The sequence below is a fragment of the Rana temporaria genome, chromosome 2, assembly GCF_905171775.1.
Source record: "Rana temporaria chromosome 2, aRanTem1.1, whole genome shotgun sequence".
NCBI classification, from domain to species: domain Eukaryota; kingdom Metazoa; phylum Chordata; class Amphibia; order Anura; family Ranidae; genus Rana; species Rana temporaria.
The window spans coordinates 434,330,592-434,344,886 of record NC_053490.1 but is presented as its reverse complement, the minus strand read 5'-3'; the positions used below and the strand labels follow the sequence as shown (position 1 = coordinate 434,344,886).

Sequence of the window (14,295 nt, the reverse complement as noted above, 5' to 3'; positions counted from 1 at the left end):
TGATGGGAAAGGAGAATTATAAGAGGAAACCTATTCACAAACCAATTAGGGAGCTATTTCTGCAATTTTCCTAATGCATGCTTTAAAGCGTAAAAAAAAAACATTCCACTCTGGATGATCTACAGTTACAGTATCTCACAAAAGTGAGTACACCTCTCACATTTTTGAAAATATTTTGGGATCAATAAGTCATTTTCCCTCCCCGGTGTCATGTGACTCATTAGTGTTACAGGGTCTCAGGTGTCAATGGGGAGCAGGTGTGTTAGATTTGGTGTTATCGCTCTCACTCTGTCATACTGGCCACTGGAAGTTCAACATGGCACCTCATGGCAAAGAACTCTCTGAAGATCTGAAAAAAAAAAAAAAAAAAAGAAGAATTGCTTCTCTACATAAAGATGAATAAATATAAAATTCCGCGCCCAATTACCAAAAGAAAAATAAATTAACAAAAAGCTGCTCCTCATAAACAATACTGAATTGTGAACATTGAAGGTGAAGATAGAGGGCGCTAAATAACACACATGTTGAACCTTAATCAATATATGGTGCAACGCACACAACCAATCAACCAATTGATTGGTATTAGTATGCTGAATCTCACAAAAACCTTTATAAGGAAACAAAATAGAAAAAAAAGGAAAACAATATATAAACAATCAGAAATTGCAGATGACACTGCACATTTAGTGATCCTACATAAATATCATTCGATGTGTAAATATATATAAAAGTCCCAATATTCAAGAGAAAAATATTCAAAATGTCTTCAATTGTTGTGATCTTCCTAGAGATAAAAGTGAGAGAGTGCCACCACCACACTTGAAATCTTCAATTTCCACCCAAGGTGCTTTGAAAATATAATGCTCTTACCAGAGCTTGTTGACCACTTTTGTTAGAAAAATAGTCAAACAAGCATATGCAGGATTGTGCCTGCGCACATAGGATAAGGATAGCTCAGTCTTAGATCCAGACGCTCCAAAAGAGATAATATGCAAAAGAAGAGACCAGGAGGAGCCAATAGCGTGATACCGTTTAATTTAAAATAACATTAAAAACATGGAAATGCCAAATGGCCGCTTACTTCAAAGGGTGCCCACCCGGCACTGAGGCTGTAGACTTTTGACCGCCAATCTGCGGTTCAAAATTCGGATACCCGGGGGAGGAAGCTGGCGCCGTCACACCAACACGAGATCCTACGTATCAACACCACAGAGCAGGGGGACGTCACGTGACCAGGTCTTTTACATATTATCTCTTTTGGAGCGTCTGGATCTAAGACTGAGCTATCCTTATCCTATGTGCGCAGGCACAATCCTGCATATGCTTGTTTGACTATTTTTTTAACGAAAGTGGTCAACAAGCTCTGGTAAGAGCATTATATTTTCAAAGCACCTTGGGTGGAAATTGAAGATTTCAAGTGTGGTGGTGGCACTCTCTCACTTTTATCTCTAGGAAGATCACAACAATTGAAGACATTTTGAATATTTTTCTCTTGAATATTGGGACTTTTATATATATTTACACATCGAATGATATTTATGTAGGATCACTAAATGTGCAGTGTCATCTGCAATTTCTGATTGTTTATATATTTTTTTCCTTTTTTTTCTATTTTGTTTCCTTATAAAGGTTTTTGTAAGATTCAGCATACTAATACCAATAAATTGGTTGATTGGTTGTGTGCGTTTGCACCATATATTGATTAAGGTTCAACATGTGTGTTATTTAGCGCCCTCTATCTTCACCTTCAATCTACATAAAGATGGCCTAGGCTATAGGAAGATTGCCAGACCCTGAAACTGAGCTGCAGCACGGAGGCCAAGACCATACAGCGGTTAAACAGGCAGGTTCCACTGGCATGGTCGACCAAAGGAGTTGAGTACTGGGGTAGCATTAGGCCCTTTGGACCATAGTTTAACGCCATTTGAGAAATATTGTATGGAAAAAGAACCAATCATGCATGCATGCAGTATCTAAAATGTATGAGTTATTGAATAAACCCCCGGAGAACTTTCGGTTGCCCTTCCTTCGAAAATGGGAAATAGATCTGGGGAGGACCTTTTCAGAGGACAAAAAAATGTATATGATACAATCCATATTTAAGAAAGCAACATGTACAAAAATACAGGAAACAAATGATAAATTATCTCACAATGGTATAAAACCCCAGAAATACTTCAAAAGTGTTTTCTGAATATATTAGGTGACTGTTGGTGATGTCAGACTTTTTTTCTGGTCCTGCCTCAAAGTTTAGAAAATCTGGAAGGAAGTCTGGGAGATCATTCAAAAATTTAGTGAGGTAGAAATACGGGAAAATCCAGCGTTCTTTTTGCATCTGTCAGAGATTCCGAGGGAAATATATAGAAACTCCATCCTGTGTCATATAGTGAATGCAGCTAAAGCATGCATACCGTTCAAGTTGAAACAGATACAACCTCCTACCGTGAGTATGTGGCTTAAAAAGGTAGAGGAAGTGAACAGGATGGAAGATCCAAATAAGGGCCGTAGATGGAATATTGGAAGGTAGTAGTCACACTTAGGCAGATACTATCCTGGAAAGGGGAAGCAGTTAGGATTAGGGGGAATTGAACGTATCGATTTACCTTTTGTTGTACATATCCAGGAATGAAATATTAAATTGTGTAAAGATGGTTTATTTTAATTATCCTTTTCCTGCCCTTGTATAAAAGAAGAAAAAAAAAAAAGGTAAAAAATGAAGAAATTATAAAAAATTATTTTGTCATTTTAAGTACAAAATAAGCTGAATAGCCTTATTTTGATTTATTACTGTGAACAGGTTTGAGTAGAAACCTTTGAAACCGTCTTGTGGAGGTACTGGCACAATTACTTTCTGAGGTAAGAGGTGGTTCAGAGCCTTTTGCAAATCTAACTTACCTTGGCCAGTCTATGGTTGATTTGAAAGAAGAAAGTGGTGTGGAGGCAGAGCTTTAAGCTCTATTTTGTACCCTCTTGAAAATACGAATTGAACCCATCGGTCTGGGATGTCTGTGACCCAGAGGCAAATGGTAACAGACATCCCCACACTTATGCGTGAGGGCACCCCTTCATTGTGAAGAGGGCTTGGGGAAGGCTTTGCGGCTTTTGTGGGCCAAGCCTTGTGCTGAAAGGAAGTGTTAAACTTTAGGCTTGGTAATTCAAGCCTGGGTAGAGCAAACAGGTGCTCTTCATTTTGAGTTGCTAAGGGCTCCTGCTAAACAGGTTTTTGAAATCCTCTTTTGCAAAAGTAGAACCTTTTCTCTGATAAAATGGTTAAGTGCCTTACCAAACATGTCTTCCTTAGATGGACATTTGTGTGAGGCACCTTTTGCAGGTAGCTTCAAGCGATTGTAAAGTCTTGTTTCAAAAACAATAACAAACATATTATACTCACCTCCAGCCCAGATCCTCCTCTTTTTGGGACCCACTTCGCTGCTCCTGGCTGACTTTGATTGACAGCCACGAGAGCCAATAGCACCACTGAGGCATCTTAGCCAATCAGGAGGGAGAGTCCCAAATGGCCGTGGGACTTGTGGACATCGCTGGGGCTCAATATATAAACATATGGTGCAGCGCTGCAGAATATTCAGTACTTTGAACGCCTAATGAATAACATAAGACAATATTGAGTAAATAAACATAACAAACATATAGATGTGTGAAGTAAGTCCTTTAAAATATATATTCCACTGCCGTGCTCAAATATTCTTAAATAAATAAATTAGTGCCACCACCATCAGGTGAATTGATTGCTCACCTCACTCCTGTTAATAACAGACTTATTTTACAACTCCCGCCAGTCTCTCTGAAGTGGATTTAAAACTTCTTTCCTTAGATCTAGTACTCCTGTCTGGACCAATTCTCCTCACACGCACCACATGTAACACAAAGGAAACTCTATTGTGCTCTCCGTTTGAATCATTTATTAGGACGCCCCAATTAAAATACACTTGCAAGAAAACAGATTAAAAACAGCATGTATAAATCACCAAACGATCGTCAGACTGCTCACCTCGCCATTCAATTTTCGGCAGCTGTGTGACGTCCCGGACTGAGCTCCTCCCTTCTATACACGTTTCGCCATTGGATTGGCTTCTTTAGTAGGAACTGAAGAGAGCCAATGGCGCCATTTCTGCATCTCAGCTAATCAGGAGGGAGAGTCCCAGGCAGCCAAGGGACTCGTAAACATCACTGGACAGAGATGGGGCTTAGGCAAGTGTTAGGGGGTGCTGGAGAAGCTGCTACACACACACACACACAAGGCTTTTTATACTACTGCATAGAATGCATTAAATGAAAAACCTTCTGCCTTTACAACTCCTTTCATCTGTTCAAGGTTTAAGTCATAAGATTCTGCACATGTGAAAAGATTTAAGAGCCATTCTGGACATTTGTCTCATGAAATTCTAGGGCATCCACACAAAAAAAACAGCAGAAAGCAATTGCTGTAGTTGATTTGTAAAAGAACAATCCTGAAATACAGGGTTATGTTGATTGTTCATTGTCCTAGTCCAGTAAGCTGAAGTTTGATGTAATGACATGGCAGCGAGAGATGGTTGCAAGGCTGGGAGAACAAAGTCTTGAGGAGCATCTCAAAATGGTCTAGCTGCAGAATCCTTGAAAAAAGTAACATCTTCAATAGGTACAGTGAGGGGTCTGTTTGTAACAGACAGTAGGATCGACCACAGGAATAGCCTACTTCTTTGCCAACTTATTCCACTGAATGGAGATGGGCTTTTGGGGGGGAATGTTTAACGTGACCCACTCATCGTATAGTTACATAGCTGGTAAGGTTGAATAAAGACATTAGTTCAGCCAGTTCAACTTGTGTGGGGGCGAGTTTACAGCAAAAATAATATTCATATATCTGTATGTTGTGATCATTTAGATACCCATCTAATATTTTTTTTAAACCATTGCTGACACCACCGCTTGTGGAAGGGAGTTTCACATCCTTACCACTCTGACAGTAAAAAAAAAAAATGATTGCACAGTTTAAGATTAAACTGCTGCTCCTTTAATTTCAATGAGTGGTCGCGTGTTTTCTTGTTTTTTTTATAAAAAAGGATCAACTCATGTAGGGCGGCATTTGTGGTTGCCATCATCCCTTAATTGCTAAACGACCTGGGACCTTTCCAATCCTTTTATATACGCAGACTACCCTTTATTCATTTACCGATTACATTTTTGGGGGGTGTCCTCTATTTTTTCTGATATAGTGATATGGGTAGGACTTTTAACGCCATTCATTGAACCTATTGATTTCGTCCACCCTATGGGTTGTAGGGATGAGGAGTTCTTTTTAAACGCTCTATACAAGGGGAAGCATCTGCATCCTGAGACACATGCCCTTATCTCTTGGCGCAGATTTTTAAGCGATGAGTGAGATTTACTACACACATTGTTTATTTAATGTGGATGGTGAATTATCCTGTTGAATATATGTTTAATATGTATCCATATTTTGATCTGTTCTAGATGTGATACGGTTATATACCTTGATGAAGAATGTTTTCATTCAAAACGCGTCGGTTTTTCGTTCCAACTTGCCATCAATCATCTGGTGATGGTATTCTATGACGGACAGTATCTATATCACATATCATTCAATTTATTGTATATTTTTATATATATATATATATATATATATATATATATAATTTTTGTATTTATCTATTTTGTAATATTTGTATTTTGTAATAAATTTGTATAATTTTTGAAGTTTCTATTTGTTGTCTCCAAAATCCCAATCCTTTGAGGTTTTTTCAAAAGTTTTTTTTTTAAACTCTCTGAAACTGAAAAAAAAAAATTCCCCATGCTGGGGACTGCACATTCTATCTGTTCGGGGAATGTTTTGCAGGATTTAGTACCCATAGATGCATGGGACATGGAGGAATGTCAGGCTTTACAATGCCAAGGCTTTTGTTGAGAAATGCCACAAGCTTTTCAACATTAGCAAGCAAATTGCGTGAAGCTCCTTCTTAAAAAAAAAACACACCATAAAACAAGAACAGCAATCTGGGGGAGGAGAAATGTTCCACAGCTTCCTCCATTACTGCCTCAATATCCTCTTCACCCCCTCTGTCTGCGTCCTCTAGGACTGGCATACCAGGTTCCTACACAGATTGAGAAATGAAAGTAGAAGAGGCAGGGAGTTTGAGCCCTGGACAAAGATGGCTGTAGTAAGGCCATAATCTATCAAAGGAATTGTGACATAAATGTAGAATATTCTGCTTTTGGCATGTAGGCTGCATTTTGGGTGCCTGGAATACAGCTGGAAATAGCTGCAGATATGAGTGTTGGAATCAGGGTCTGCTCTGGTGCAAGGGATGCAATGAGGGTGAGTATTGTGCGGGTCTTTGCCATACGAATGTTCACCTGGTCAGCGCCATGGCTACAAGAGAGGGTGTTTCCCTGGGGGAAAATAATGTAGTAGAGTGCAGAAAATAGGGTCTGGAAGAAGTATGCATGTAAACTTTCAAATCCTTATGACAAAAGAGTGGGAAGAAGCTACTCAACGCAATGCGCCAAGGTGAGCATTCATCCAGGATTCAGCACCCGAAGCAAACATTACAGGCCATCCTTACAGCGTGGAGTTTGTTCCCAAGGTTGCAGCAATCCATACACACAGCTTCTGTGTAGACATTACAAGACCGTATGGTGTTGCTTGAAGAAATAAACGAGTGAATCGGTCCATCACCTTCAGACACTAGCACAAAACGGAGGATTCCCAGAGTGGGGTAGGGTTATAGGGGACGTGTGTCCCTTAAAAGCTTGGTAGTGTCTAAACACCTGAAGGTTTGCGCCTGTAACCATTGGTGTGTGTCAAATTTGCCCATGCCCTGTAGTGTAAGGATACATGTACTGTAGTGTTTATTTTTGTATATGCATGTTAACTTTTTTTTTTTATCAAATGTAAAACCGCTTCACAGAATGCACCTCTAAAAACAGCTCCCACACTCCTATGCTTACATTTTCATTTTAAATATTGCAAAAAAAATTAGTTAAAGAAAACAAAGTCCACTCTAAAATATCTCCAGAATCACAATTAGCTGTGGGAATCAATGAGTTCCCCACCTTATATGTGCTACAGCTAACGCACAAATTATCCACTGTAAATAAGATTATAACTCCTGTGCCTAATGATAACACTCCGCTCATTAAATCCACTCTATTCCTGCTTTAATTATTTATGGCAGTTATAACATCCAGGCCTGTGCAGGCATCCCATGCAGACTCCAGAAGGGGACAGATCAGTGCTTATTGCAGGGCACAGTTACAAATTACAGAGCAAAAATCAGAATTGGCCAAATCACAATATTGATTAGTGGTGATGGTGGAAAATATTTTTGCTTGCATTAAAAAAAAAAACTGTACCCTTACTTCTGTGCTGGTTATACTTAAAGGGGTTGTAAAGGATTCCCCCCCCCCCCCTAAATAGCTTCCTTTACCTTCATGCAGTCCTCCTTCACTTACCTCATCCTTCCATTTTGCTTTTAAATGTCCTTATTTCTTTTGAGAAATCCTCACTTCCTGTTCGTCTGTCTGTAACTCAACACCGTAATGCGAGGCTTTCTCCCTGGTGTGGAGAAAGCCTCTTGAGGGGGCGAGCAGGACACACTCTACTTTGCAGATAGAGAAAGGAGCTGTGTGTTAGTGGGCGTCCTGACACTCCTGCTAACCCCCCTCAAGAGGCTTTCTCCACACCAGGAAAAAAGCCTCGCATTACGGTGGTGAGTTACAGACAGAAGAACAGGAAGTGAGGATTTCTCAGAAGAAATAGGGGTCCTCGCTCGATTCACAGTGTCCCCGTGTGCCGCCGATCTCCGTTCCCTGCGACGTTACGACGCTTGGGGGCGGAGATCGGCGCCAAATTCAAAAAAGTAAACAAACACATTACATACAGTATACTGTAATCTTATAGATAAAATAGATAAATACACACCACCTTGTCCCTAGTGGTCTGCCCAGTGCCCTACATGTTCTTTTGTATAATAAAAACTGTTCTGCCTGAAAACTGTAGATTGTCCAAAAGTGTCCCTTTATGTCAAAAATGGTTTTAGAGCAGCTAGAAAACAGTGATAATAAATTATAATCACTTGCAGAATTAAGCGATAGCGATTTGTGGGGAAATACGTCATAAAAAAAATAAGTAATGACAGCGACAATTCTGCAACTGAGCAAATTTCAGTGTTTTTGAGTTGATTACATTAAATAATTTTTATTATATTATTGTTATAATTATATTATAATTTTGTTTTTAAAAAAAAAATCATACCCGGGATGCCTACAAGACTCTTGTTTGGTCAGATTTAAGTGAGTTATTCCTAAAAATTTCAGACCTACAGTATAAAACGCCAAATTTCCTTGCAAAATAATTGTACTGCTTTTGGTACGCAATTCCAGACAGAATCATACCGCCAGGGAGGTTAAGCATTAGCACTATATTCTTACATGCACATTAGGTGTCCACTTCTTATATGGCTCTTATACCCTCAGAACATAAGTGAGGGGGGTGGGGGAGCCTAGATCCATGTCAATGTATGAACTGCATTGTTGAACATTCTAGCCAGCCATTTATTATAGGAATCATAAGACAGAGATAAGGGATAACTTAACAGAAGGGATAATGTATTCAGACTTTTGTGTCCAGTTGCGGCACATTAACTTGCATTGCATCAAGGCAAGCCACTACGAATAGTGCTGGCAACGAACCACACCCAACCAAAAAACATTTTATTTTTATTTTTTGGTAACACAGCACACTTCAGTGCACAGTATGTTATAGGGCGATTATACTTTCCCACTTTTGCTTCTGAGTCGTCACCCTTTCACACATGCCAGGTGGAAACTACAGGCAGCCATGTTCCTCTGTGTTCACTAATCAAAAGCCAGCACAGAATGATGATGTGCAACCAACACTGGAGGGCCTACGAGTAGACAGAAGTGGCAAAAGGTGTAAGTCCTGTGGCCAAATGCAGTGATTAGACTGGTGTTCTACCACTAGAACAAGTTACACCTCATGTGTGATAACTATTGTTTACAAACCTGATTTTCTTTTTAAAGCCAATGTCTGCTTCAATAGCAAATGACATCATAATGGTAGCAAATGGCCACTACTGGGTCTCATCTAAATACAAGTAGATTCATGATGTCACATACCTCTACAGGGGAGGGGTACAACAAAGAAGGCTGTAGTCAAAACAATAGAGCACTAGGTTTCATTTGCTTCATTGATAAGAAAATGTACCGATTACTCCTAAAATGCTAACATGGCAACATGAGTTATGCTATTAAAATGGCAATTTTTTCATGCAAGGTCTGAGATTATATATATATATAAAAAATAATAATAATTAAAAGAAAAACACAACATTGTACAAAGAAAAACACTTAGGGCAACTGATTCATTGCTTTCCCTTAGATCCTCCCCAATCACAGAGACCGCTTTACAACACGCTTGAGACTGAACCTTGCAGTAGACGCAAAATGGTCATATCCATTTTAGATGGATGTGGCATTTAACCCCAGAACGCAGGATTTTCAGAACATAAAATGATGCAAAACAAAAGCGGAAATGAAAAATGTTAACCGACATCTTTAAGACATTTTCTCTCCATCTGAAAAAACATATGGTGGGGTTACAGGTTCTGAGCAGCCACTGTGCTTACAATGTTTGCCTTGAAGATTAAAAAAAAAAAAAAAAAATTATAGAAAGATCATTTAAAAAAAACAAAGAAAAACAAAGAAAAACAAACAACCGATACTAATTCACAGTAAGTTTACAGAATACCGTATTTTTCGGACCATAAGACACATTTTTTTCCTCCAAAAATGTGGAGGAAATGTCCCTGCGTCTTATGGAACGAATATACATTAGGCCACACCCCCACCACTGCCCCCCCCCCCATACATCATGAGAAGTGAGGGGCACAGAAATAAGTTCCTGCCTGTGTAAAACCCATCCACCTGCTCCTCCCTCCTCTGTTTGCAGGTCTGTCCTCTGCTCTGTCACTGTGTGCAGACAGTTCAGCTGATGGCTCGTGAAGTGTAGCTGTCCTACATGGAGAGGATCCAATCATCACACTGCTCCATCCAACTCCACCAAGCCTGCAGCCTGTCCTGACTGAGCAGCTTCACACATCCCTTCTCTAGCCCCTCCCTCCTTGCTTGTGTGTTGTCTGTAAAGGAGGTGGGCGGGAAAAAAAGCAGACAAACACTGCTATACTACTGAATGAGCCAGAGAGCCCCCAGGAGAGTGTGAGTGTGTGCACTTCTCACCAACCCCCTCTATTCTCTCTCTCTTCCTAAACCCAGCTCAGCATAAAGAACATCTTTTAGAAAATCACCCTTTGCAGGGATAACGAAGTTGGCTCATTTCCAGGAGCACATATTCAGGGACAGTCTCTCCTCCTTTCTGTGTGCATGTTTACAACCTTTTCCTCCACTCTTCATCACTAAGGAGTAGCACAAAATCATTTGAAACAATGCATTTCCCTGTGCTGTGCAGAGCTGTACAGAGTACACTGATCTATGATATGCAATTTCTCTTCCTGCAGGCAGCCAGTGACTATCTTTGCAGCAAAGTGGACTGTGTTTTTAATTAAATTAAATGTTATTCATTAATGGCAATGTTCAGGCTGCATTTCATAGGCACTGGTAAATATTAAGGTACACCATTTGGTTCTGAATTTTTTGCGTCTTATGGTGCGAAAAATACGGTATATTAAAAAAAATAAAAAAAACACACTCATAATAACCAATACACATTGTTTAATCCCCAGTAACCCAACACATGAATTTCTGATAGGCTTGTTGAGAGCACTGCAGCCACTAATGGTGTCTCAACGTCGGTATAAAACAATTACTGTGTGAAAGGCAAGGGGCAGCACATTGTCAAGTTGCTGCCATGCTACTGGAAGCCATTGTCCCAAGATCTGTGGATCTGTCATCAGGAGTCAGTGTCCGAACCAGAACTGCTTTCCCGGCTAATTTCAATCTGTAAGGAAGGGAGGTTGTCCAAGCGGCTCTTCTTCTGTCGGATCTCTTCCTTCTCCTTTATTAAGGCTCCCCAGGCCTGCTGTAGTACAGAGTCGTCCTCTTCTGGGGCCGCACTGCTCTTTTCTTCCTTCTCTGCTGCTCGCTCCTTTTCTTTTGGTGCTGTTCCCAAACGATTCCATAAGCCCCCTAATCGAGCAGAAACAGGAAGAGTTATAAAATATATGTCTAACAAAGGACAAAACATTCCTAATTGTTCATTATTTTGCAATGTTTGATTAGGCGAATTTCTTATGACACTGACCAAAAGCATACTTGAATTGTAAAAGAAGACATTAAAAAAAAAAAAAACATGTTATACTCATCTGCTCTGTGCAGTGGTTTTGCACCATGATCTTTCTGCTCTTGGGTCCCCCGCTGAGCAAGCCGCTTGCTGTGGGGGCACATGTGCGTGCTCGCTCCTGACACGGCTCTGTGTCCATAAGAGACAGAGTGCGGTTCAGCCTCTCCCCCCACCTTATTGGCTGAGATGCAGGAGCCATTGGCTTCCGCTGCTGTCGATCAGCAGGAAGAGACCCGGGAGAGCCTCGGGTCTTGTGTACATCTCTGGATTGGGCTTAGGGTATTAGAGGGGGCTGAGGGGGAGCTGCACACTGAAGGTTTTTTACCATCATGCATAGAATACATTAAGGTAAAAAAAAATTCAGTCTTACCAACCACATAAAAAAACACACACACACACACACACACACACACACACACACACACACACACACACACACACGGTATTAGAAAAACCATTTTACCAGACCATTAATTTCAGCAAAAGATACCCAATGTGTGTTGTGCAATTGTTATTTATGTGCGTGTGTGCATCCTATGTACAAGAGTGTGTGCATGTTGGAATTTTTTTTTTTTTTTTATGTTAAAAATCTTTATTTTCTCTCAACTTGATTACAAGGTCTTTATGTTACAGCACTTTTCAGGTGCATGGTTGTCTCTTTGGAGACAGTCTATATTCTGGTAATGTGCAACTGACCTGTTTTCTTTTCCTTGGTGTCAGAATAAAGACCTTTTCCTTCCAATTGTTTTGGCAAACCCAGCCGACTATGCACGTCAGATACGGGTTCTCTGCGAGGTGTAGGAATGTGACTTGACACTTTTCTGACTTCTGGCGAATGTGGTCTTTTTCCAAGCCTCTGCCGCACATCTGCATAGGGGGGAAAAAAAGAAAAGTTATTAGGCCATACCTAAAAACTGTCAGTTTTTTTTTAAACTATTCAACACAGCCTTTTCTGACACTTTGCTTACATGTAACAACCAGCACTTTTTCTTATAGAAAATATCTTAGAATATTTATATCCACACTATATATATATATATATATATATATATATATATATTAATATATATATATATATATATATATATATATATATATATATATATTTATTACACACACACAGAGTTGTGCTCACAAGTTTACATACCCTTGGCCATTTTTCAGAGAACATGGATAACACAAACATTTTTCACTCATGGTTAGTGTTTTGCTGAAGCCATTTATTATCAATCAACTGTTTACTAAATCATAACAAAAACAACCCAAATGACACTGATCAAAAGTTTACATACCCTGGTGATTTTGGCCTGATAACATGCACACAAGTTGACACAAAGGTGTTTGAATGGCTATTACAAAGGTAACCATCCTCACCTGTGATCTGTTTGCTTGTAAATTAGTGTGTGTATACAAAAGTGTCTGCACTCCTGACAAACCCTTGCATCTTTCATCCAGTGCTGCACAGATGATTCTGAGTCATGGGGAAAGCAAAAGAATTGTCAAAGAATCTGCAGGAAAAGGTAGTTGAACTGTATAAAACAGGAAAGGGATATAAAAAGATATCCAAGGAATGGAGAATACCAATCATCAGTGTTCAAACTAATCAAGAAGTGGAAAATAAGGGGTTCTGTTGAAACCAAACCACGGTGAGGTAGACCAACCAAAATGTCAGCCACAACTGGCAGGAAAATTGTTCGGTATGCAAAGAAAACCCCACAAATAACTTCAGATGAAATACAAGACTCTCTGAAAATATATGGTGTGGCTGTTTCAAGATGCACAATATGCACAATAACGAGACACTTGAAGAAAGATGGGCTGCATGGCATTCGAGTCACCAGAAGAAAGCCATTACTACGCAAATGCCACAAAGTACCCTACTTACACTACGCAAAACAGCACAGACAACCCTCAAACCTTCTGGCATAAAGTCATTTGGAGTGATGAGACCAAAATTTTGCTTTTTGGCCAAAACCATAAATGCTTTATTTGGAGAGGAGTCAACAAGGCCTGTACTGAAAGGTACATCATTCCTACTGTAAAACACGGAGGTGGATCGCTGATGTTTTGGGGATGTGTGAGCTACAAAGGCACAGGAAATTTGGTCAAAATTGATGGCAAGATGAATGCAATGTTATCTAAAAATACTGGAGGAACATTTGCATTCATCAGCCATGAAGCTGCACATGGGACGTATTTGGACATTCCAACATGACAATGATCCAAAACACAAGGCCAAGTCGACCTGTCATTGGTTACAGCAGAATAAAGTGAAGGTTCTGGAGTGGTCATCTTAGTCTCCTGACCTCAATATCATTAACCACTTGGGATCCGCCTGCCGTCAATTGACGGCTACAGTGCGGATCCCAATTGCCAAACTGCCGTCAATTGACGTCCGCCCCTTAGGGCGGTCCCCGCGCGCGCTCCAGAGCGCGCTGCGGGGAAAATCTGTGTTGGCCGTGTCCCTCGGACACAGCCAATTACAGATCGCCGCGAACTGCCAATCAGAGTGGCCGTTCGCGAGGCGATCTGTGCGGCCAATGAGAGAGGATCTTATATGTAAACATATGAGATCATCTCTCATTGCCGTTTTACACAGAGACAGCGGTGCTGTCTCTGGAGAGGAGACCGATCTGTGTCTCTTGTACATAGAGACACAGATCGGTCACCCCCCCCAGTCACCCCCCCCTCCACCTACAGTTAGAACACTAAGCAGGGATACATTTAACCCCTTCCTCACCCCCTAGTGTTAACCCCTTCAATGCCAGTCACATTTATACTGTAATTAGTGCATATTTATAGCACTGATCGCAGTATAAATGTGAATGGCGCCAAAAATGTGTCCGATGTGTCCGCCATAACGTCGCAGTCCCATTAAAAATCGCAGATCGCCGCCATTTCTAGTAAAAAAAAATAATCAAAAAAAAAAAATTCTGTCCCCTATTTTGTAAGCGCTA

General features: G+C 40.3%; 1 protein-coding gene across 2 annotated transcripts in view; it reads right to left on the bottom strand.

The window, feature by feature from the left end:
- Nucleotides 1–10,750: 10,750 nt before the first annotated feature.
- Nucleotides 10,751–14,295, bottom strand: part of NCBP3 (nuclear cap binding subunit 3) — a 54,966-nt gene continuing 51,421 nt past the window's right edge. The window contains exons 12-13 of one of the 2 annotated variants that reach the window (XM_040338348.1): nucleotides 12,035–12,205; nucleotides 10,751–11,184 (exon numbers count right to left, since the gene is read on the bottom strand). In XM_040338348.1, the coding sequence (XP_040194282.1) occupies nucleotides 10,949–11,184; nucleotides 12,035–12,205 (407 nt within the window). In that variant the 3' untranslated portion in view covers nucleotides 10,751–10,948. The remainder of the gene's footprint in view (nucleotides 11,185–12,034; nucleotides 12,206–14,295) is intronic. The other variant, XM_040338349.1, reaches the window with a different exon arrangement.